A 25,573-nucleotide genomic window follows, 5' to 3' on the forward strand; every position below is an offset into this window, starting at 1 on the left:
GAGGGATGGAGGGATGGAAGTGGGAGAGAGGCGCATGGTTTGACTAGAATGTAGATTCTTTTCTTTTGTCTTGAAGAGATGTTTAACATTTTCTGTGTTAAGATAAAATGAATGTTAGACACATACGAGACTTGCAGCAAGGGGAAGTAGCTGCATCGAGCAGACAACATAAACTCTGTGCTCTGTAAGGACTTCACCTGCATTTTTAAAACTAAAATACTTTCATGCTTTATATTTTTAAATAGCACAAAGACATTTGTAGTAACTGAAAGTGGAAGCACGGACAAAATCTTGGTGAACTATGTGTTAATTTTAGATCAATGCATGACAGCAGATAGCAGCCTTACATTTGTCTTTCACACACATTGACTCTAGATATTATTTTATATACAGAGCTGCAATTCATTCAGTTCCACACTCAGATCCTCTAACAAATTATTCATTGTTCAGCCTGTGTTGATCGATGGTTTCAGGTGGAATGTTGGGATAAAATGTTGTAATTTGATTTTTTTGGTGTCCGTCTGGACTCTTCAGAAAAGACAACAGAACAGGCCTGAACTTGTCGCCATTGGTTTTAGGACAAGGAGGAGAGTCTCTTGGTGAAAAACATCTGCCTGCAGCTGCTGGAAACACGGCTGATGAGAGTGATTCATATAGTAAATGTGGCGTAAAACCAAAACAATGAGCTAAAAGAAGCAAAAAAAAAAAAAGTAAAAGCAGGAAGGTTGGTTGGACTCTTCTTCGTGGGTGACAGCCCGTTTGATGTTTGACGCAGCTTTAAAATCCCGGCTAATTTAATGTAGATTAAATCCATTTTCTTGTTGTGAGAGCTGCTGTAGCTTTAAAGCGATACATCAAGCAGGTCATGGTGTGGTTTGAGATTTTAAAACAAATTTGTTTTGTCAGAAATCACAATCCAGCTCTCAGTTCATCGTTTGATTTCTGGCAGATCAGAAACTTAGAACAGGAGCCGAGCTGGGCTTCTTGCTGTTGGACTAGTAAGTAATATTAACTGGCTGCTATGTCTTGTCCTATTTTACTTTTTAGTTTTTCTTTTTAAAATTTTTACTCTTAAACATGTTCATAATGGCAAAATGAAGTACTGTACATATACAGTATATGATTTAGAATAACTGATCGGACCATATCTAATTCTTTACTTTGTGAGAGCTGCTGTAGCTAAAAATACATGTGGCTTTGTGTGTGTGTGTGTGTGTGTGTGTGGGTGTGTGTGTGTGTGTGTGTGTGTGTGTGTGTGTGTGTGTGGCAGCCGAGCTGTTTAAGTGGGAATGAATGTGTCGTTAATGTGAAGTAAATGTGTTAGCAAGTTGCTGTGGAGCTCAGAGGAATTAACAGGCTTCACATTCCTCTGCATACTACGAAGACTTTAGAGGGGCAGAGAGATGAGTGGAATTGTGATGAGATTAAATGAATCTATTGATCCCTGTGGTGGAGCTGCGTCACTGCAGCGGCAAATGGTAAGATGTTAAATAAACACTGGAAGAGTTCAGATTTCTTCCGTGCCCGGGTATCTCCAAAGGTGTATGAATAGCGTGTTCCTTGCTTGAGTTAACTCAAAGTATTATTTGCATTTACTCCCATGAATAACACCAGTAAATAGTCGCCCTTAATCTGGCTAACTACAGTGGTATGAACCAAAATGAACAGACGTTGTTGTCTTTTTATGAATGTGTAAATGGACGTTATAAATGGATCGAAAGGATGCATCAGTGTCTATCTCCATCACTGTGTACCACAGATCCGATCCAGTGATTTCTGACACCTACAAGTAAAAAAAACATGAAAATACACAAAGACCAGCGCTTCAATAATTCAGGTGTATTCATGATTAACAATTTACTGAAATAAAGTGACAGATCAATGCACTCCTTCCCTCTCTGTGCTTTGATTAAAGGGCAGCTCTCGTCCTTAACTTCATCCCTGTGTTACACACGATTAAAACCGCTTCATACCTTTTTCATTCTGCTGTTTGAGAGCTGAATTAACTCACGCCTTGTGAAAAAAAGGAGCATTTGTTGTTTTTTTAATTGCTCCGCACAGGAAAAAGCAGAAACGGAGTGTGTTTGTGATTATTGACGGCGATGGAGAGACAGCACCTCTCCACCTCCACCCATCTCTCATCCGTCATCGCTCAAGTCATAACCCAGTATTAATCTACAGCTGTCTGCTCTCAGCTGAAACAAATTCACACACACGCCATGCAGCTTCTGAGAAACAGAACATATGGCTGAAATTTACAGACTCTTGTTTGACAGGAAGGTTTTGCTCGACCTTTCTCAGCAGCTTCTTTTGTCCAATTTTCTGTATCTGTTAAAAGGGAAATTTCGCTGCCTGAAAAATGCCGTAGAAAGACCCAAATATTTATAAAATTGGTGCAACATGATCAGTGAAAACTGAGAAAATGAGCTATCGTATTCCTTTTTGCTTAAAAGGTAGAAAACATGCAACAACCAGAATGCACTGGTGGGTAACGTATTGCAAGTTGAGCGCTCTGTATGTTTTCATGCATGAACAAATGGCAGCCTGGTCACAAAACAGCTAAACGGTTGATCAGCACTGCGTACTTTGGCGGTTTGATCTGAGTTTCAGTGATAAAAAGGACCACAAGAGTGAAATCTGACTATCTATGGAGTTAATATGGCAGGTGGATGACCAACCTCTCAAAGCTGTCAAGTGTCATGTCATAAAAACATGGGCAAGAATCAGCTGCCAAATACAGGTCATTTGCTCGAACTGAGTTAAAAATATCGGTGACCTCTGATGTTCACTGAATGACTTCAACAAGGTCAAGAGCGATCAGACATCCACGGGTCGGCCTGTGTTATGAGGAATATGATTCTTGAACCCAAGAATCCTGAATGTTAGATTGAAAAGGACAAGTTAGGTTAACATGATTCCATCCATCAAACTCAAAATGTTTTTCTTTAGTAAAAAGTTAGGAAAGTTAGAGCAAACATTTTTTTCCTGCCCGTTTTTTTTGTTTGTTTTTTTGTTCTGTTCTGCTCATCAAGAGTAATTTTAGGTTTGGTGTCTTGATCGAGGACACTTTCACATTTGGACAAAACGTTCCAAAATCATAAAACCTTGAAAATAATAGCCAACAGTCCATTTTCCAATTTGAGCAACACGATTTTGTGCACTCATATCAGAGAAAACGTCAACAACTGTGCACGCTTTGCACATTGAGGTCAAACAAACATGGCGGGTGTCAAGTGTCTTGTTGTAATGTGTGTGACTGTTCGTTAATGATCAGATGGTAGCCGAACCGCTAATGAATTTGACTTATGATGATGATTGATTTTGAAAATTAAATGGATGATACCAATCAACCAATGCTTCGTCTTTAGTTCAGCATCTTTATTTTTTTATTTGTATGCATACATTTCATTGATCCTTTCAATAATATAATAGTTATAATTTCACTTTGGTTAACTTTTATATGTAAATTTGTGCTTTTGGTAAAAATTAAGTGGAAAAAAATAATTTATCCAAATGTCACAAATTGTCTTTGTGATGAATTTTCTTCATTTTTCTGTGCTGATTGGAAAAGTCCTTATACAGTAAGTATAGAAATGGACACATGCCTGTACATACGTACACAGACAAACTTATTTTTTGACAGTTGTGTGTGTGTGTGTCTTCTGTTCCCTTCACTTATATCACACCAGTTGTCCCAGCAGGATCCAGCTCGCACTAAATGCTCCTTTATTAAGTTCATAGGCCGGACTCGACACAATGGGACTGTGTATGTGCCTGCTTGTCTTTAGATACATATGAGGACCAACCCTTACTAGAACACCTTTGCTGCGAGGACATTTTGTACTTCTGAGGATATTTTGTCTAGTCCATGCTAGAGGCATCAGAATATACTGGTATTGACAATAACCAAAAATTACTGATGTCAGTACACATGATCATTTTCATCTCCTGCTTTCCACAGACTCCCCAGCCATGGCTTTTCTTGTTTTTCATTGACTATCCTATGTGCATCTTTTTCAGACTTCCTGTTTTGCCATATCCCATTCATCTCTAGAAAACCTCTGACCAAGTAAAGATTGTCTTTATCCTCCAATCCTTGTGAGTCTCCATCTCAGTCCTCATTTTGTGCCATTTCCTTAAACCCTCACACAAAAGTTTTAATGTTTTTGTTTTTACATTTTCATTTCCCTTTGTTCCCCGCACAAGCTCAATCCTCATAGATGTTCCACCTTTTACTTTAATCGCCTCGTATGGAGACAAGTGTACACTTTGCACAGCAACTTGAAGGTCAGACCATTTAATGCTACCTAGTCATTGTTATCCATGTATCAGTAATCCATTTGTTGACAATAAATTTAGAAAGAAGTACTCCTTTCAATTTCATATGACTAACTAGTTCTAAAAAGCAATCAACCCACTGTTCAGCATTACCTGTATGAACTTGCTGCAGTGCAATACCTTTGTTAAATAGAACTGAGTCACACAGGGAATTAGTTATATAACTGCTGTTTAAGCCAACAGCTTTAAAAGGAGTGCAGTTAGACACAGATCACGTGTAGGTGCAAGGCTGTGGTAAAACAGCATCGAGTAAAGCCTGCACTCTGACTCCAAACCACAAAAAAGAATTAATAGATAACATTTTGACCACAGTTGGATCTTCATCAGTCGAAATGTGTAAAAATGGTTATCACACCTCTCTATATAGTGAATGGGCTCAACACTGACAGTTGTGTGTAAGTCCCTCAAACTAAGCGAGGATGATGAACCCACGGCTTTCACACATCAGGGTATTCAGAAATAAATGAGCACAAGAGTATCAGATGAGAAGTGTCTACGGAATTATTCCATGCTGAATAAATGCTCTTGTTAACCACATGGAATAAAAAAAGTCCTTGAATGGTTGAGTATAATAAGCAGGGAAGAGCTTCATGCATGATGTTGTCTTACTGTACACCACTTTGAGGGGGTTCTGTCTATAATTTGCAATGACCAGCTCCCCAAAGCTGGAGAAAATGAACTGGCCTCCCTGGTGATAAGATAATAAAAAGTGTCAGATGATAGCCGATTGGGTGGAACCATTGACAGAATGGCTGTCGTATCTGTAGTGGCATTTTCTGAAGTTAATTATGCATGCAACTTTAAGCCTTAATGTAATATATAAATATATATAAATACATATATCTGAAGAATGGGTGAGTTAGATAGAAATTCAGACTCAGTACTTGTCTGGTATGATGATATCCAGTGGGTTCTGAGATGAGACTGATTTAGAGACTAGAGATGTTTGAGCAATTTAAATATATTTGAATGGATCAATGTACAGTATCAGCTAAATAAAATATAGCTAATCAAATGTCAACCCTTCCTACGGTTTACTTGTATAAATACGTTTTTGAAGTTGTATATGTATGAAAATCTTGTTCTTTCTACCATAAAACATCGATATTCTAAATATTGTTATGTAGCTTTAAACTATATCTATGAGGGATAATAGTATCTTCATAGAACAATGTATATAGTCCTTTTGATGAATGTATGTTTTAATATAGTGACCTTTTATTAATTAAAATGCAAATGATGTCAATACACAAAAATAAGTTTCAAACTGGAGAAATAAAATGCTAAGAGCTCGCTCACACTAACAACATTGTGTAATGCTGAGTTGGTTGGGGTTTACTGGATAAATAAGGTGGGACTCGGGTCGAAGGGTCCGATAATATGTCTATTGTTTAGGTACTCTGAGAGAGAAACTCAAAAAAGAACCAAATCAGAGGCTGGTTCCCACATCTAGAGTTAAAAGCTGCCAAATACTGTTGGCTTTGTTTTTTTGCACCACGAAAGTTGAGGACCTCACAAAGAACTTAAAAATTATAGTCCACGCTAAGTAATAGAGACGTGTATGTGTGTGTATGTGTGGGTGTTCACTGAGTTGAAGAGCAGTTGTCGTTGACAGCTGCATGAGAGCAGGGAGAGAAGGAGTCAAGTGGCTTCAAATAGCCGTCGTTCTCTTCATTCATCAGAGGAACCCCTCCCCTCTCTCTCTCTCTCTCTCTCTCTCTCTCTGCAGTCATTGGTGTGAAGTTTACACTTCTTTTGTTGACGCAGTCATGAAGATGTTTTTTTTAAATCTCCGCTTTCACCATAAAATAATATTTCTTAAATGTCCAAACAAAGAGGTCAGCACAGTTCAGTCCACTCTGTAGGTTAAAGTGTAGAGGTGTAACGGTGGCTGCTCCAGTTAACATTATCGGCACATTATTCTCATGGTGGGTAGGTTAAACGCTCATCAAACAAATTTACATTGAACAGAAGTTAAGGACACTCAGCGTGTACTGTGCACGATTTTGTATGTGACAATTAAATCTTGAAACATGGACAGTAATTTGTTGCAATTGCTTTTGCAATTGTAATTGCTGCAGTGTCAAATTCCATTCATAGAAATTTTTAAAACCTGACGTTACCCCTATTTCATAGACGGCAGCTATGTGTGACTACAATTATCAATATATATGTATCAATGTATGACCAACAAGAATAAACAGGTGTCACTATTTTGCATCAAGTTATGTGTTTTGTATTTTACAGGTCAATACACGTCTGGACATCTACATTAAAACTTTGTTCAATTTTCATTTAATCTGCAAATTACTTAAATTATAAGCTAATTATTAAATTACTAATTTTTAGTGACCATTTCAACTCCCAGTTAGGACCCAGTATATGTTGAAACATAGTTAATGAAACAAACAAATATACAACATGGAACCTGCATCTTAATTTTTTTTTTGTTTTACAACAAATTTATCCAAGATTTTAATGTAGATGTCAAGATGTTATTTGGCTTGCAAATCACCAAATCACATGCTTACATAGTGAAACATCTTACTGAGACAGGTGTGTCCCAATTACATACGACATATAAACATGATGCTATACTGTATACAAGATGGCATAGTACACCGTGAACTTAGTGTACCAGAAATCAATAAACGCAGCTGTACCAACAGGAATGCAAACAGTTCATGCCCAATGGATGTCAGACAAACTGTGACCTTGCCAGTGCAAAGTTAGTTTTGCAAACTTTGCATTTTGCATGAGTCACTTTAATCTTTTAATATTCTACAAAAATGTGCTTGTCTTACGTAGCATAACTAAGTACAGGAAAGGTGAAAGTTGACAGAAGTGAAGTGAAAACAAAGACTTTATAATTATTTTCATAGTTTGTATTTCAATGTTTGCAGCTATCAGCAGCTCCTCTGTTTCCTTTGTGCATTACATTGTGGGTACATCAACTGCACTCGTAAATGAAGCATACAGTCTCTTTTGCATACACTTTATCTTGTTTCAATATGCTGAAAAACCTGCTTAGAGTTTGTACATAATATGCAATTGGGACACAGTTTGCAGCTGTTACTTGAAACACTTTGTGAAATCATTACTTAAATATTGTTTGATATCAGTTTAAAACCATCCAAAGTTGTTTAATTTAACTTTTACTGGGCCATAAAATACTGACAGTTGACATTGGACCAATAGTCCATCTAAACCAAAGTGTCTGGACTCCTCCTGCAATCACAGGCTGCCAAATTCTTGCTGTGCGGCCTCCTCAACACCAACATGGCCTTTCCTCCAGCCATAACACTCCCAGTGTCTGTAGTCCAGTTGTCCCAGTGAGGCAAGTCCTGCCAAGTCCTTCAAGCGCTTGTCTTTGGAGTTTGACAACACATGTGTCTCTGTCCGTCTGTCCCCAGACTTTTTCCAGTTTAGGAATGTTGTCCCTGCCTGTTAGAGAAGCACAAAGAGTCTTGTCTTTGTCCACATCCGTCAAGATCAGATTCTCTCTCTCTCTTTCTCTTCTCCGCGAGTCCACTTTTGTTTTCAAGCTCGCTTTGTATCCACACTGTCGGCATTCAGCTCAGCAGGGCTGTGCCGGTGCTGCTGCACAGTCCGCCGTAACACCGAGCTGCAAGTAGACCAGACGCCGTTACAGCACAAAACTGCCATCTGAGCGATTTTTCAGTTTCTCTGTCAGTCATCCCATAACAGCAGCAGAGCAACAGAGTAGAGCAGGAGTGGAGGAAAGAGGCTACAGCTGAAGTAGGAGTGAATGGAGTAGGGGGGTAAAGGGGGGGTAGTCTTAGGAGTCTCTAAAACCAATACAAATCCTTGCTCTTATCCTGTGCCTGCAGACCTGAGAGGGGAGGAAAGAAAGGAGGAAAAGAAAAGAAAAGGCAGCGGGAGAAGAGAAAAGCAAGAAAAGGGAGATTAGAAAAAGAAGCGCAAATATCTTGTTGATAAAAGCAGGAGGAATCGCCCGAGGCAGCGAGGGGATGAAAGCAAGACAGCAACAGAAAAGGAAGTTGACAGCTGGTGTTAAGGTGCTGATTGACAGTCAGTTTGTTGGTTCAAACCACTTGTTGTAAGTTGATCTGAGGCAGGGTGAAAAAAAATTCTTAATTTAAATCTGTTTTTCGTGCTTTTCAGGCTGTTACTTTTAGTCCCTGGTCATACTGAATGTCCTTGACACTGCTTTTATATAGCAGGATAATAAATTAAATAATTAGTTCTGTGAATGGTTGTACATTTAACAGACAGGTGTCGGCCAAGGCCAGCGTGAGCCCAGCGGAGCAGGACTTTTTCAGGGTGTTAATATGGAAAATGGAAAAAGAAAAATTAATTTAAAACGGCTTCACAAATGTTTATTATACAAATCTGCCCATTATCAACAACGACAGATGTCAGCTTGACTCAGATTAGGCTACGTGCAAACTGTTTTCATTGGTGGTTTTCACGTCTGTTGATCACTTCATGGTACCACCAATGTTTTCGACCACACTTGAGATATTAACGTTGGTTTTTAGAGTAAAATCATTGGAGTTTAGCGTGCGGTCGCCTTGTCTTCAAGATATGTCATTGCCATGACCTGGACCTAGTCTTTGGTGTGCATTCATCAGATTGCTCTTCTTCGAGTGTGTGATCACAGATATAACTAAAATCTATCTCGTTTAAACGTACTACTCTTGTACAGTGCATGCAAACACATGAAATCAGAGACTTACTAGAACTTTTTGTTTTCCTCAATCACAGATTTTGTTAGCAAAGCAACAAGATATTCTCCAACACAAGTTATACGCACAAACCAATCCCAATTAAAAGCACATTGGCTAAACATTGGAAGAAGAAACATAAATACAAGATAAATTCCAGACCGTGATTCAGTTTGTGCTGTTATTCTAGACTCAAGGTTAACAAATTGCTACATCTAATAATTAATGTCCATCTAATGAAATCCATACAAAACAGTGGTCTAACGGTGACCAACATTCTCATGTTTTGGGGTTATTTCCAATAACTTCCACAGTTCTTGAGCAACAGAATTGAAATGAAATTGAGTGGAACTGTCTTATCCATCCGATGGAATAATCCAAAAGTAAAGTCCAGTACTCCTACTCCAACTGCCCCAAAAATCCTGGGTATACACTGTGAATGATTGCAAAGCACTGGAATAACCATCCTGTGGGATTCACCACTAAGACCAAGCCATGGTTAATGAAACACTATTCAGATTTTTTTGGAAGTATATGAGATCTTTCCTAGATCTGTGGTTCTTGAACCTTTTTTGGCTCGTAACCCTGTAAAACAAAGTAAACTTCTAAAAGGTTATGGTGCGCAAAAATGTGTTGAAAATACATGAAACTATCCAGTATTTCACCAAAGAAAGGAAGAAATAAGGGTAAAGGTTCACCCCTCACATACACCTCGCAATCCCGAGCTGCCAGGTTAGGAACCACTGTCTTAGACCAACCTAACCAACTTTTAGATTTTTGAGTAGAATTGGCGGATGGCATGTTAGCCCCCCAAAACCACAGGCCTCTCTAGTATTATTCTAAGTTGGTAAATGACAGCCATGGAAGAAAGTCATGAGAAGAAGAACTAAGAAAGTTTCTTAACCAAACTCCGTTTGATTAGACTAAAAGTCGACTCCTGGCTCAGAAAAGCACACAACCGAAAACCACCAACAAGTTTTGGCATAAATTTGAACGATAACAGATGATGTCATGACGTTTCTCCATATTCTTCCGTGTTATTTCTGACCTGATGTGGAAAAATCAAGAATACCTGTGTCCATGTTGAGTCCGATCTCTGCTCCGGCTCCGGTGAAGGTGCCACTCCAGGAGGAACCTGTCCCCGACTCCCCCTTTCCTCCCAGGTCACAGGGTGAGGCACTGGGCCCCGGTACCGAGCTGCCCGATGTCAGACGGTGATGAGGCCTCACTGACGGTACCAGCAGAGAACCGTAACGCGGGTCAAACGCCGTGCCGTACATCTCGTGGACCCCCGGACGCGGGTATGCTGAGCTCTGGGTGCCTATAGCACCCCCTAGTGAGTAAGGGTGGTGGTGGTGATGGTGGTGGTGATGGGATGGGTGCCAGGCGTCGGGGCTCGACTGGTGGAGGTGGCTGTGCAGGGAGGCGGAGGAGTACGGGTCCCCAGGGAAGGGGAGCTCTGTGTGGGGAGCTGACAGAGCGCTGCCCAGCGTGGAGGAGACCGACGGCTGGTAGGAGCTGTTCCAGAAAGACGGAGGGAAACTTCTCTGGTTCATGGGGAATGATCCGTCTGTAAGACACAAATCCACACTTTCACTTTAAAAGGAAGCTCCTTAAATACTGATTACTACATTAGCCTAAAGTAACTTATAATTAGAGCACATTTAAGACAACTAGAAGCTTCATTCTTGACCTCAGGAACGGTTTGACAAGAAAATCTCATCCCATGGTCCACTTACTTGTTTTTTTTTCTCTGAAGCTTACAGTGAATTTTTGTAAAAACTTTAAGAGTTTGCATGTCTTTTGGTGACATCTTATTCATCTTTTATTTTGCAAAACTAATCACAACTTGATCAGTTAGTCATAAAACCAACAATAATCAGTTCTTTGAGTCACTTTTCGAAGCAAAAATAGCAAATACTTGTTTGTAACAGCTTCTTAAATGTGAGTATTTGTTGCTTTTCTCCTCGGCTTCTGTTACATGTCATTGTAAATTGATTAAAGTTGGTGTTTCCACTGTTGGTAGAAAAATGAACAATTTGAAGACGCTTAGAGACGAAACATTTAATCAAATGTCAGATTACTGAATAATGGAATTGGAAATCATCAACACAACTCTGAGGTCATAATGAGGCAGATCTCCATGCAGATTTATAATAATTGAGAAAAAAGTCTTTTTGTCACAAAATTAGGAGTCTGTATTGATGATGCAACTATTGACCAAAAATCCTATAAACCCCTTTGTGTAATCCAGTGACTACACAGAATCGCTAGATTACACAAAGGTGCTGGAGTTGAGAAACGGCCGTGAAAGGACACGAAATGTTTCATTCATTCAATGATTGATTCATTTTTGATTCACCCATAAAAACCCAATATCGACATTAATCGACATTTGAGTTTTTATCATCGCTTGCGCTTGATCGTTTTATTTCAGAATCCTGTCGTTTCTGCAGCTGATGGATCGATAATGAAAGAAACGCTTGTTAACGTGAGTGAGCGCAGTGCGAAGTCTGTGATACATGCAAACACAGAAGAGATTAAAAGCAATTTAAAAAATAAAAAAAACAGACAAATTCCTGTCAAATAATTTAAACTGTGCTATGAATTTAAATTATGTAAACACTATTTACACTAAAAACATTTATTGTTAGAATATATTTGTTTGGTGTTATTTGACTTTGTATTTCTAGAGAGGAAACTGAGACTGCAGCAAAATACTCCATCTCTCTTTTCTGTGCAACATGTGAAAGAAAGTGACCAACAGCACGACTGCAATTAAAAAAGTTCCTATTTTCTATATATTTAATCTTTGACTGACAATATTTAATCAGATGTCACAGAGTGGGAGTTATTAAAAAGCACAACCAAAGGTTTCATCACAAACATCCCCCCAAAACGTTACAGCACTTCACTTAAGAAAGACTCTTTGTTTCCACACACTGAGGTGAACACACACACACACACACACACACACACACATACAGAGACACACACACCTCTTACGGCCTTGTGGCTGCTTGAGGCCGGGTACGTGGTCGTGTGGCTGAGGGCTCGGCTGAAGTGCTCGTCCACCACGGAGCTGATGTCTCCCTGGAAGTAAGTGAAGAGGACGCAGCGGGAGCTCAGGTACTCGGCTCCCGGCGGCAGCTCCTTGTCCTCCTCTTTGATGGCAGGGTGACCGGCGGGGCCGAGCCGGCTGCCGCCGTCCTGGGGGTCTTGCATTTTGGAATACAAGGCCAGTTTCTAAGAAGGACGTGCAGATTTATGTATATAAGTAAGATTAGATATATTTTAGAAACCCTGTGTGTGAGTTTATTCTGGACTTTATGTCACATTTGAACTCTAAGTCTAAAGAAATGTATTTAAATTTTCTTTTCAGGACTCAACAGGAGATAAATCCACATAAACTCTTTCAAATTAAATTATATAAATGCATATATAAAAACATGTTACGGCAAGTATAGACTGTTAACCCAAAGGTTTGGCTTTTACACATTCATGTTCAAATTGATGTTTACCTGTTTTTTAATTTACCACTTCATCACTGCAGATATAAACAGATATATTCACAGGTAGCGTACTATGGATGGTTTAATATTTAAATACAGTATCTTTAGTCAGTTATTACTGCTGCACAAACTGACTAAAAAACATGCAAACTTTTGCTTTTATATAAAGTTATGCTGCAAAAACCATATAAAATAACTTCAAATTACTTTAAGACATGCAACAAGTTTTTTTAACGACAAATATATATATAACAATTTGAGTTATTTAAAAATCTTGGTTATATATACAGCATGGGGAGGCTCTCCGGCTGATCCAGAGTCTGTTTTAGGTGACAAAGCGAGTTCTGGCACTATGTGAAATATGCCGGGATGTTGACTGAGAGGTTTTAAGAGAGTGAAAAAAGTCCTGCTGCGCTCAGAGTGTTCAGTCACAGACATGAAGGCAGGTCTGCTTTAATATGTAAAGCTGTAAAAAGTGACATGAAGAGACAAAACATGATGAGATGAGATTAATTTTAATCCTAAATTATGGGTTTTACTAACATGAGGAAGGAAATGAGACTTTAGGTGGATCAGTTATTGTGTTGAACTATTACAGCCATAAACTCAGAGCCAAGTCCTGAAAATTAAATCCTCTTTTTAAAATAGCAGCCTGAGGGAACTGAAAGATGAAAGATATCTATCAGTTTGGACTTGATTAAAACTCATCTGGGGCTGATATTTTTACAAAAGGAAAAATAAATCCAGCTTTTCTTTGCTTCCTACTTCTCAGAGACGGCCGTGCGCATTAGAGGACTCTTATTTAAACTATACAAACATGATTAATATCGATATAAATGAACCAAAGCGAACCAAAAGAAACTTTTACGCACAGGATCCTGTAGCGCACAGATATAATCCATACTTGGTGTTTGCAGTGCATTTATCAGTTCAGTGGTTATGTTTTATAAATCTATTATCCAGAGCTGTGTGCGCTGTAGGAGCTGCTTAAATAAGTGTTCAGTGTTTGGCGCTCCGCTGAAGTTTTCAACACAGCCAAACGGATCTGAAGTCCAGAGCAGTGCATGAGCTCATTAGAAACACTTTAATATATGAATATATGATCCATACCTGGTGGTGATAGGGGCTGTAGGAGCTGAAATAAGGCTGAGGACCAAACACTTGGTACATCACATCCAGGCAGCTCATGGCGAAGAAATCACGGAGAGGAGCCAAGCTTCATTGAGGGCGCAGCGGGTCTGTTCAGGCGGAGAGAGGAAACATTAATCCCGGCGGTGAGAGGCAGGAGTGGACGGTGGAGAGAGGCGCTCTGCTCTGCGCTCTGAACGCACTGGACTGCGGCCGGGCGAGCTGATGGGAACCCCCCCCCCCTCCACACACACACACCTCCAACCTCCACCCTCCTCCTCCTTCCCTTCCTCACCCCCAGCCTGACACCTCCCTCCCGCCAATCAGAAGCCAGAGCTCCACCTCACCCTTAATGGGCTTTTAATTAAGAGAGCAGAAAGACATAACAAAGATGAAGAAGCTGAGATTCAAAGGGCTCTGTATGGAATATAATACGCATAAGGAATGTGTTCTGTGGCTGGAAGTCCCAAAAACTGCAGTTCCTCTAACGTCCACTTGAGGCTGGCTCCAGAAGTGAGTCAGTCTCCATAAGTCCCCATGTTTCACAGCAGAAATAAACATGTTTACAGCCTGGTACAAAAAACAGTTTTGGTCTCTGTAGCTAATTTCCCCGTTCATGACAACTGTACTGAGGGTGAATTTATATACAACTCACCTGTTCACATTATATTAAGGCTTAAAGTTATGCAGGATTAAGAGCGTGGACGCTTTGACTGACAGGTGGCTTGTTTGAGCAACCAGGCGTCACTCAGCGTGGCTCGGCTCCACCCACGCTCCACCTCTTTGTCCACTTTTAGATCAGTGCTGGAAGAAATGAGGGAGTTGCAAAACAGTGACTCAAGTGACACTAAATACAACGCACCAGACCTTTAGCTCAGTATCTCAAAGCGTGATTCTTTAGTAAACAGATGATTTTATACGCAACATGATTTCTGAATTTTCACAGTTTTAATCTGCAGGTCTGACGGAGCGTGACGTGGGGCTCCGTTTTCCCAAAAGTTGAATCTGGCTCAGCTTCTCTTCCTCCACTGAAATGAGCCGCTGGTTCTTAGGACACGATAAAGAAACCTTACTCAAGAATGTAAAGTTTGCAAATTAACTAAAATTATCAACAGACTTCATGTCAGAGTTGTTTATGTATATATATGTATAAAATGTGTTGGGTTTGGCTGTTCATCACGCTCTGGTTCTGATGCCCATTCCAACGCCGTTCCACTGGCACCGGACCTGAAAACCTCCCGATGGTCCAAACCTCCTGTGCTCCTGGTACCAACACTTTCCCAGAGCTTTGAGCTCCCAGTCTGGGTAAAGTGCTAGTTGCATTTGAAATGAATTCAAGGTGCCAAATCTTTCATGTTGCAGCAGCACTAATAAGAAAAATGATCAACGCTGTCGTTTAGGCAGGTTAAATAATTCCACCACAAACTCTGACACCTCACTCAGCGTCACATCGTCGATCTCCTTCTGAAGTTTATCTCGAGTTTGAAGCCGCGCTTAAGAATGTAACAACTGCCACCGGCCGCTAATTGAATGAGTAAACATATCAAACCCACTAATGAGAGGAATGTGATGCTATGAAGTCCCCACAATTCCTCAGCGGCCTCCTGAATTCTAGAGGTCAGAGGTCAAATAGTTTGCTCCCATTTTGGTACCATCGTTAGAGGTCAGGGGTCACCGGCAAACGAACCCAACAGTCAACAACCGGCAACCAACAGAAGACGAACAAATGATTTAACTTCTGTTCTTTTACAGTGTGTTATTGTTATTGTGAGTAAAGAATATAAAAATAAATTATGTACAAGTTAACCTGATAATCGGACTTACTTTATTTTTTTATTTACTGCGTGAACTGATGAAGAAAGAACAAAAGCTTTATACGTTTTATTTTTTTATATAATATTTACATTTTGTTATACAGCTTTGTTTGAATACTCACGTCTGATTGGACACTTTCATTTTAACATATGTTATTTCTGTATACAGTAGAAGACCGTTGCTATGGAGACAGTTCAGATCACAGACTTTGGAAAACCTCAACAAACGCAATAAAATCACTTTAAATCATTAAAATAATTTAGAAATCAAATGATCGATTTCTTTAGTGAGTAGCCGAATAATTAGCAGGATAATCTGTAACAGTGGGTCAATGATGCTGTTCATGATCTCACCACACACAGGACCAAGGTCTGTGTTTGGGTTTAGATTAGTTTACTTTTTTAATAAAGTAACTTTTTTAATAAAGTAAACACGTTTTTCAACTCACTTTTTAATGTTTGGATCTTTTCCAAGAGTGCCAAAAAAAAAATCAAACCAGTAACACGAGTCAATATTTTTCATGTGTTTGCATTTCCTAACTTAATAGACGCAGAGTTCCCGTCAAACCTTTTCTGTCAAATCACTTTTCATAACACTCACAACAGAAATGTTTGTTACACCCTGTGAAAACGACAGAAAACACAGCTGGGAAGTTTGTGGTCAGCTGCCCCAATTTATTTATTTAAACGGAGCTGTTTACATGAACCTCTGATCCTTATAATTAAGACTCCAGCCGACAGATCATTATAAACTCTGACTGCGACTGAGAAAAGGCAGCTTACTCCTCATACAAAATGATCCTTTTAATAATCAATGTTACACTTTTAATGACATCCCGAATATTCCCATGATGGGTTTGTTTGTGAAAAGCAAACAGGACAGCATTAACATGTTTTGAAGCCACAGTGATCCGTTTATTATAGCTTCAGGCTTTTTGAGCTTATACATGTTATTTTAATGAACTCGAATATAACGTCAGCCTGCACAGACCCAAAATTAGATGACATGACTGACCAGGATAGGAAACTTTTAATGAGTGGCAGACTACTGTAAGTCTGTGCTGTAAACTGCACATTAATCTGAGCATTATGTTATCACAATGGACTTTCTCCTTGCTCCTTTTGTCATCCTGGCTCTCGACTGTCCTTTCGGTTGACCCCTCCGACAACCGGTGCACTTGTTCCCCACAACAAGAGCTGCAGAGAAGCTATTAAACCAAAAATATCTCCCATTGAAGTGCAGCTCAGCTCATCTCGCGGCCTCTATTCAACAATCAGTGTTTGTTTGTTGTGGGACTGGATCCACCAAGGTTCAATGAGGAATTTTCAATCAGGAATGTTTGACGTCCACTCAGCTGTCACTCAAGAATCAGGTGTTCGGTGCTCTTCTTCATGATTTCACAACAGCAGGAACAAACTCTGCAGGGGAGGGTTACCCAGAGCTGAGCCAGGTCAAGACCAAGTCCAACATTTTAAGTAAAGCAACTTTTTTTTACCATAAAACCACTTACGATCATTTGACCTCCTGTTGATCCACACTGACCTGTGATCAGCTGAACGGTGTCTCTGTCATTCGTACGTCTGTTCTCACACTATGTAACTTTGGGCTCCGGGTCGGGAGAAGTACGTAACGCTTTACGGCACTAAGTCACACAGCAGCAACTAGCTGGGCTGTCCCGGGGGAGTGTTAGTGTTCGTACCACCGGAGCTTTGGACCACCAACAAGAAGAAGAAGACGAAGAGGTTTACAGGCCCGGGACATGCTGACGGGAAGCAGAGCCGATGTCGTGCTAGAACCAGAGCTGGCTGATTATGTAGCTTGGCAGGACATTGCATATTAATTGTTAGAAGGACACGTGATGAACAGTTTCAGAGAATTCAAACTTCAAATTCAGAGAAAAGTGGGACATTGACATTTAGAACTTCTGTTGTAAGAAAAATATTAAAAGTTTCTTTCTTCATGTAAAGACAACTTTTTTTTTGCATGCATCTATTTGTAAAGAGACTTTCTACAACCTAAAAACAAAAATAAAATATAGAGTGGGCTGTACCAAATCAAACTCTGACCGGTAATGTATCAAATATATTTAATGTATTAAATATACAACATCTGATGAGAAAATATAAAAAAATAAAGCTTGCTGATAAATTTTTGCACATTTCATGGTTTTAAACAGGTTACGGAAGAAAAAAACGAGATGTGATGTAGAACACAGTAAGGTATGTTAAATATGTCTTGTCAGTGACATAAGGACGCGAACAGAAACCTACTCGGTCCAGTGTTGGTCTCCACCTCCTCCTCATGTGGACCTTCTTACTCTTTGTTGTACGTGACCTGACGTCAGAACTTTACGTCAGAAGGTCGCGTTCAGAAATGACACGTTCAGAAATGACGCTGCAGCTTCACAGTTTGAAGTCCAAAGCCTCGGCCTGTTGTACTTTTGGATTCTCTGTATGCGTCTTTTGAATTTCTGATGTTTCTCGTTAAAGAAATGTTTTGTGTCATTGATCAGAGACTTTCTGCTCCCGGATGAACCTCACTGGCTGATTCTGAACACATCCTGCCGACTGTGAACAAAGCGCACACATGAAAACGTCGCTGCTCTTTAACACACAATTAGCAGCTCGAGCATGAATGGTAAACTGACTCACATGCACACACGGAGCGGTCATGTTGGAATGCGTCCAGAAGTGCATGCTCGAGGCTGATCCTCGTGTTATGTCTAACCCAAAGAAAGACAGAGTACGGTTTCATTTCTCCTTCACGCCGAGGACGGAAAGCTTCTGTGACTGTTGTTATGTAGAGCGTAACTAGAAAGGGCCCCGTCCTCCGAGTAACTAAGGTGTCAGCTTCAGGGTGGACCAAGGCCAAAACAATTCTATGTGGAAAATAAATCAGTCACCTCAGAAAACAAATGACAACAGACTGACCTCCCTCACTAACAACACAGGAGAAGATCAACTCAAAATGACCATCCACTCCGACCCAAACCAAAACTACTTCACAAAAGAACGCGTGGCCGGTTGGGAGCGGTGGAGGAAGCGCTGGTTGTCCACACGCCATCTTGGCTCCTTATATGTCAGGTGGTTCCCAGCTGCAGCCAATCACGCGGGAATCACTCCACCAATCATCTCCTGGGGATGACACATCCCTATTTACATGTGAAATTGACAACAACAAAAAAAACACAGAGCAGACTACAAACATATGACCACAGTCGTTGTTTGGAAATGTAAAGATTGAAATACCTCCACGATCCCGACGTCTTTCACTTATTTTAACACTGAAAGACAACAGCTGTTATAATGTGAGGCTGTGATGATCTTTGTGAAAAACTGTTGGATGAAAAATGGACAGAGAACTTTGCTATTCTTAGATTTTTTTACCACCCGAGGGGCAATAAATGTAAAGTATCAGAGAGAAGACCATGTCAGCTTGTCTCGGCTGAGTTTCGGTGAATTAATGCGACTTTTATTTTGTAATCATGCTGAATTTTTACTTGTGTATTAGCTGGTATAGTAACAGATCCTGTAAGTACACACATGTTTACTTGAGTATTATCCATTCTGGTACTTAAACTTAAATATTTCCATGTGATGTTACTTTGTTCTTTTTCTGGAATACATTTCAGAGAAATACTCTGGTATCTTTATTTGACAGCTGTTTTATATTACCCACCTCTTCTCTTTGGCTTTTGACACCATGTAGATTTTATGTGTATACATGCATATTTTTATTTATGTATTTATTTATTTTTAATCTTGTGCGGGTAGTGCTTTTTATTTATTTTATTTTATTTTATTGTTTTTTATATTTCTATTGTCTCTATGTTTTTATTGTGTTTCTATTGTGTTATTTATTGTGTTTTATCTTGTTGTGCAGCACTCTGGAAACCTTGTGTTTGCTAAAAATCGTGCTATATAAATGAAGTGGATTGAAGATTATAATGACTATAAATCTATGATGAGCTATAAACAGTCTTGTAGTTCTCGAGATGAGTCGTCTGAGGCTGCTTTGGCCTTGGTCTTGTCTCGGTCTTGATACTCTCTGGTCTTGGTCGATGTCGTAGCTCATCAGCTCCAGCTTGACCAGCTGCAACATAAAAAAATCCTTCATAATTCTTAAGACTTTCAGTGCCGAGCAGTTTTTCAATGTGCTATTGTTACTTTTACTCTTTTAATTGCCTGAATATATACTTCACCACTGCATGTATGAAATGTAATATTGACTGATATTTTTCAATCTTCATATTTTTTGCACTTTTTCTCTCTTCTAGCACAAAAGCTACATACTTGTTTTAATGTATTTATTAGATTTCCTGTCCATGATGATTGTAAAAGATGAATAAACATACAGTAAATGTTGGAACTAACCAAATGTATTCTATAAAAATTAAAATATTCACATAACACAAAGAAACTGAAAATAAAAACATAAATTCACAATGAAGAAGCAAAGATAAATATAATAACGCAATATAAAGCATATATCTTTATTGTAAATATTCATATTATTATACTGCAGATGCTGTTAGAGCATCCTGTTCACCCTCATTCATCCTTCACCGTTTGCTTTTCCTTCATCCGGAGAGAAGAGTGCAGTTTTTGTTCGGTCGCTTGATGAGGAAGACCCGAACATGACCCTCCATTTCCCACTTTACCAATGCCCCACCAAGGACAGCGTCTGTGTGTGTGTGTGTGTGTGTGTGTGTGTGTGTGTGTGTGTGTGTGTGTGTGCGCGCGCACAGTGCGTGTGTTCAAATGTTTTTATATTTGTTGGCTGCATGTTTTTCCAATTAAAAATATTAAACTGACAATACACAAATAAAAGACGAGAATTTGTCTGAATACTGTTTAACTAAAATACTGTGTGTATATATATATATATATAATATATATATATATATATATTATATATATATATATATATATATATATATATATAAAAATTTAAATTATGTGTCTAGTAAACCTATCCAACCTGTATTCACATGAATACAGAATAAAGACAAGATATGTAATGTTCATGAAATAAAAGGTGTGTGTGATATGTCTGCTGTTGTTGACCTTGTTGATGTCTGGCTGTTAGTAAAGACTAAGTAATGTCATCAGAACAAATACAGAGAAAAAAGCTAAAATGCAAAAATATCAGAAACTGCAGTTCCACAAACGTCTCCAGAAGTGAGTCAGTCTCCATAAGTCCCCATGTCCAAATGTCCAACTTCACAGCAGAAATAAACATGTTTACAGCCTGGTACAAAAAACAGTTTTGGTCTCTGTAGCTAATTTCCCCGTTCATGACAACTGTACTGAGGGTGAATTTATATACAACTCACCTGTTCACATTATATTAAGGCTTAAAGTTATGCAGGATTAAGAGCGTGGACGCTTTGATTGACAGGTGGGTGCAGTTTTAGGTGGTTTGTTTGAGCAACCAGGTGTTATTCAGCCCGCCTTAGATCCACGTCTTTGTCCATCTGTGGGGAGACGTGACTGCCAAGATGGAGACAACCAGAGTCACCGCACTGAGCTTCACCATCACGGAGACCACGTCCATTTTTATACAGTCAGCAACTGTCAGTGTGTATTAAAAGGACAGCTTCATGTAAACAGAAACAAAATCTCTTCATAGTTTTATGTGTTGTGGTATCGTATATGAAGATTAATCTGTACTCTGAAACTGAAACACACCCACAGCTCTGAAACACAACTGTGGCAGCAGGCTGTTCCAGCACACACACACACACACACACACACACACACACACACACCTGTCACTTGAATCAAGAAACAATGTGTGTGTGTGTGTGTGTGTGTGTGTGTGTGTGTGTGTGTGTGTGTGTGTGAGGTGTGTTGCTGAGAGGAAGTGGCTGAAATCTCAACAGAAGACGTCTTTAACCCCGTATGAGCCACAGCTAACCTCTGTCAGCTGTTTGTGTGTGTGTGTGTGTGTGTGTGTGTGTGTGTTTGTGTGTGTGTGCGTGTGCGTGCACTATCTAGTTCTTCCTTACACTAGTCCATTCATCCAACCTGTCAGCTCTTTGGACACGCCTGACAACCAACTCACAGGATTTATTGGAAAATAACAACCAACATGAGTGTATGTTACAGAATGTGCTGAGTGTGTTGTTGTTCTGCGTGTATACATTACCGGTCAAGGTTTGATTTGGTACAGCCGACTCTATATTTTATTTTTGAATGATCTTTCCTGTTTTTAGGTTGTAGAAAGTCTCTTTACAAATAGATGCATGCAAACAAAGAGATACTTTTAATATTTTTCTTACAACAGAAGTTCTAAATGTCAAAGTTCCCACTTTTTTCCACCTCTAAAACTGTTTATCACATGTCCTTCTACTTTCATGACAATGAGAATCATCCTAATTCAGCGAGTTATAAAAAAACAATAACTGACCTTGTATCGTCAAAGGTACTGATGATAAATGAAAGAGATGCGTACCCATACTGGTGTCCTTCACTCATTCACTCTCATTGGACTAACTCCAAAAGGTGTCACTCACAATGACACATTGTACATTCAAGTCCTGCACGATTTCTCTGCTTTCTTCTGCGAGGCAGCGTTTAATCAGAAGAAAGAAAGACAGAGAAGAGGAATGTGTAAACACAAACGTGAACATATGGATATAAATGCATGAAGAAAAACACACTGACGCAGGCTCAGAAAACACTTTAATGCACATTACATGTCGTTCTGAAGGACGGTTATACAATTCTGTATGAGTGTTATTTACTTTGGTTGGCAAGAACAAGAGGAAAGAACATAAATATGATGAACATGAACAAGAACAAGAAAAAAGAAGAAAAAGAGCAAAGAGGAACAAAAAAGTCAAAATTTTGAGGAAAAAAATCTGAATTTTAAGAAAAAAAGTCAGAATTTTAAGAAAAAAAGTCAGAATTTTTTAAAGAAAAAGTCAGAATTTTAAGAAAAAAAGTCCGAATTTTGAGGGGGAAAAAAATCTGAATTTTAAGAAATAAAAAATCTGAATTTTAAGAAAAAAAGTCAGAATTTTGAGGGAAAAAAGTCAGAATTTTAAGAAATAAAAAAATCTGAATTTTACGAAAAAATGTCAGAATTTTGCGGGGAAAAAAGGCAGAATTTTAAGAAATAAAAAAATCTGAATTTTAAGAAAAAAAATCAGAATGTTGAGAAAAAAAAGTCAGAATTTTAAGACATAAAAAATCTGAATTTTAAGAAAAAATGTCAGAATTTTTAAAGAAAAAAGTCAGAATTTTAAGACATAAAAAAATCTGAATTTTAAGAAAAGAAATCAGAATGTTGAGAAGAAAAGTCCGAATTTTTAAAGAAAAAAGTCAGAATTTTAAGAAATAAAAAAATCTGAATTTTAAGAAAAAATGTCAGAATTTTGAGAAAAAAAGTCAGATTTTTCTAAGAAAAAAGTCAGATTTTTTTAAAGAAAAAAGTCAGAATTTTAAGAAATAAAAAAAGTCTGAATTTTAAGAAAAAAATTCAGAATTTTAGGGAAAAAAAGTCAGAATTTTAAGAAATTAAAAAATCTGAATTTTAAGAAAAAATGTCAGAATTTTGAGGGGAAAAAGGCAGAATTTTAAGAAATAAAAAAATCTGAATTTTAAGAAATAAAAAAATCTGAATTTTAAGAAAAAATGTCAGAATTTTGAGAAAAAAAGTCAGATTTTTCTAAGAAAAAAGTCAGATTTTTTTAAAGAAAAAAGTCAGAATTTTAAGAAATAAAAAAAGTCTGAATTTTAAGAAAAAAATTCAGAATTTTAGGGAAAAAAAGTCAGAATTTTAAGAAATTAAAAAATCTGAATTTTAAGAAAAAATGTCAGAATTTTGAGGGGAAAAAGGCAGAATTTTAAGAAATAAAAAAATCTGAATTTTAAGAAATAAAAAAATCTGAATTTTAAGAAAAAATGTCAGAATTTTGAGAAAAAAAGTCAGATTTTTCTAAGAAAAAAGTCAGATTTTTTTAAAGAAAAAAGTCAGAATTTTAAGAAATAAAAAAAGTCTGAATTTTAAGAAAAAAATTCAGAATTTTAGGGAAAAAAAGTCAGAATTTTAAGAAATTAAAAAATCTGAATTTTAAGAAAAAATGTCAGAATTTTGAGGGGAAAAAGGCAGAATTTTAAGAAATAAAAAAATCTGAATTTTAAGAAATAAAAAAATCTGAATTTTAAGAAAAAATGTCAGAATTTTGAGAAAAAAAGTCAGATTTTTCTAAGAAAAAAGTCAGATTTTTTTAAAGAAAAAAGTCAGAATTTTAAGAAATAAAAAAAGTCTGAATTTTAAGAAAAAAATTCAGAATTTTAGGGAAAAAAAGTCAGAATTTTAAGAAATTAAAAAATCTGAATTTTAAGAAAAAATGTCAGAATTTTGAGGGGAAAAAGGCAGAATTTTAAGAAATAAAAAAATCTGAATTTTAAGAAATAAAAAAATCTGAATTTTAAGAAAAAATGTCAGAATTTTGAGAAAAAAAGTCAGATTTTTCTAAGAAAAAAGTCAGATTTTTTTAAAGAAAAAAGTCAGAATTTTAAGAAATAAAAAAAGTCTGAATTTTAAGAAAAAAATTCAGAATTTTAGGGAAAAAAAGTCAGAATTTTAAGAAATTAAAAAATCTGAATTTTAAGAAAAAATGTCAGAATTTTGAGGGGAAAAAGGCAGAATTTTAAGAAATAAAAAAATCTGAATTTTAAGAAATAAAAAAATCTGAATTTTAAGAAAAAATGTCAGAATTTTGAGAAAAAAAGTCAGATTTTTCTAAGAAAAAAGTCAGATTTTTTTAAAGAAAAAAGTCAGAATTTTAAGAAATAAAAAAAGTCTGAATTTTAAGAAAAAAATTCAGAATTTTAGGGAAAAAAAGTCAGAATTTTAAGAAATTAAAAAATCTGAATTTTAAGAAAAAATGTCAGAATTTTGAGGGGAAAAAGGCAGAATTTTAAGAAATAAAAAAATCTGAATTTTAAGAAATAAAAAAATCTGAATTTTAAGAAAAAATGTCAGAATTTTGAGAAAAAAAGTCAGATTTTTCTAAGAAAAAAGTCAGATTTTTTTAAAGAAAAAAGTCAGAATTTTAAGAAATAAAAAAAGTCTGAATTTTAAGAAAAAAATTCAGAATTTTAGGGAAAAAAAGTCAGAATTTTAAGAAATTAAAAAATCTGAATTTTAAGAAAAAATGTCAGAATTTTGAGGGGAAAAAGGCAGAATTTTAAGAAATAAAAAAATCTGAATTTTAAGAAATAAAAAAATCTGAATTTTAAGAAAAAATGTCAGAATTTTGAGAAAAAAAGTCAGATTTTTCTAAGAAAAAAGTCAGATTTTTTTAAAGAAAAAAGTCAGAATTTTAAGAAATAAAAAAAGTCTGAATTTTAAGAAAAAAATTCAGAATTTTAGGGAAAAAAAGTCAGAATTTTAAGAAATTAAAAAATCTGAATTTTAAGAAAAAATGTCAGAATTTTGAGGGGAAAAAGGCAGAATTTTAAGAAATAAAAAAATCTGAATTTTAAGAAATAAAAAAATCTGAATTTTAAGAAAAAATGTCAGAATTTTGAGAAAAAAAGTCAGATTTTTCTAAGAAAAAAGTCAGATTTTTTTAAAGAAAAAAGTCAGAATTTTAAGAAATAAAAAAAGTCTGAATTTTAAGAAAAAAATTCAGAATTTTAGGGAAAAAAAGTCAGAATTTTAAGAAATTAAAAAATCTGAATTTTAAGAAAAAATGTCAGAATTTTGAGGGGAAAAAGGCAGAATTTTAAGAAATAAAAAAATCTGAATTTTAAGAAATAAAAAAATCTGAATTTTAAGAAAAAATGTCAGAATTTTGAGAAAAAAAGTCAGATTTTTCTAAGAAAAAAGTCAGATTTTTTTAAAGAAAAAAGTCAGAATTTTAAGAAATAAAAAAAGTCTGAATTTTAAGAAAAAAATTCAGAATTTTAGGGAAAAAAAGTCAGAATTTTAAGAAATTAAAAAATCTGAATTTTAAGAAAAAATGTCAGAATTTTGAGGGGAAAAAGGCAGAATTTTAAGAAATAAAAAAATCTGAATTTTAAGAAATAAAAAAATCTGAATTTTAAGAAAAAA

General features: G+C 36.9%; 1 protein-coding gene across 2 annotated transcripts; it reads right to left on the reverse strand.

Moving 5' to 3' along the window:
• Window positions 1-5,535: 5,535 nt before the first annotated feature.
• vgll2a (vestigial-like family member 2a) lies at window positions 5,536-13,919 on the reverse strand. Of its 2 annotated transcripts, none has more exons than XM_019265722.2 (4): window positions 13,670-13,919; window positions 12,047-12,293; window positions 10,120-10,617; window positions 5,536-7,963 (listed from the first exon to the last, which is right to left on the reverse strand). In XM_019265722.2, the coding sequence occupies exons 1-4, from the start codon at window positions 13,745-13,747 to the stop codon at window positions 7,911-7,913; spliced, it is 876 nt and encodes a 291-aa protein (XP_019121267.1). In that variant the 5' UTR covers window positions 13,748-13,919; the 3' UTR covers window positions 5,536-7,910. The 2 variants fall into 2 exon arrangements, with proteins under 2 accessions (XP_019121267.1, XP_019121268.1); XM_019265723.2 differs by having other exon boundaries at window positions 5,538-8,191.
• Between the last annotated feature and the right edge of the window lie 11,654 nt (window positions 13,920-25,573).

The sequence above is a fragment of the Larimichthys crocea genome, chromosome XI, assembly GCF_000972845.2.
Source record: "Larimichthys crocea isolate SSNF chromosome XI, L_crocea_2.0, whole genome shotgun sequence".
NCBI classification, from domain to species: domain Eukaryota; kingdom Metazoa; phylum Chordata; class Actinopteri; family Sciaenidae; genus Larimichthys; species Larimichthys crocea.

Coding starts and splice junctions, on each gene's coding strand:
- vgll2a (XM_019265722.2), bottom strand. CDS start 13,747: ATGAGCTGCCTGGATGTGATGTACCAAGTGTTTGGTCCTCAGCCTTAT. Junction 12,294..13,669: donor ACAGCCCCTATCACCACCAG/GTATGGATCATA, acceptor CGTCCTTCTTAG/AAACTGGCCTTGTATTCCAA. Junction 7,964..10,119: donor CGGACTCAACATGGACACAG/GTATTCTTGATT, acceptor GTCTACTTGCAG/CTCGGTGTTACGGCGGACTG.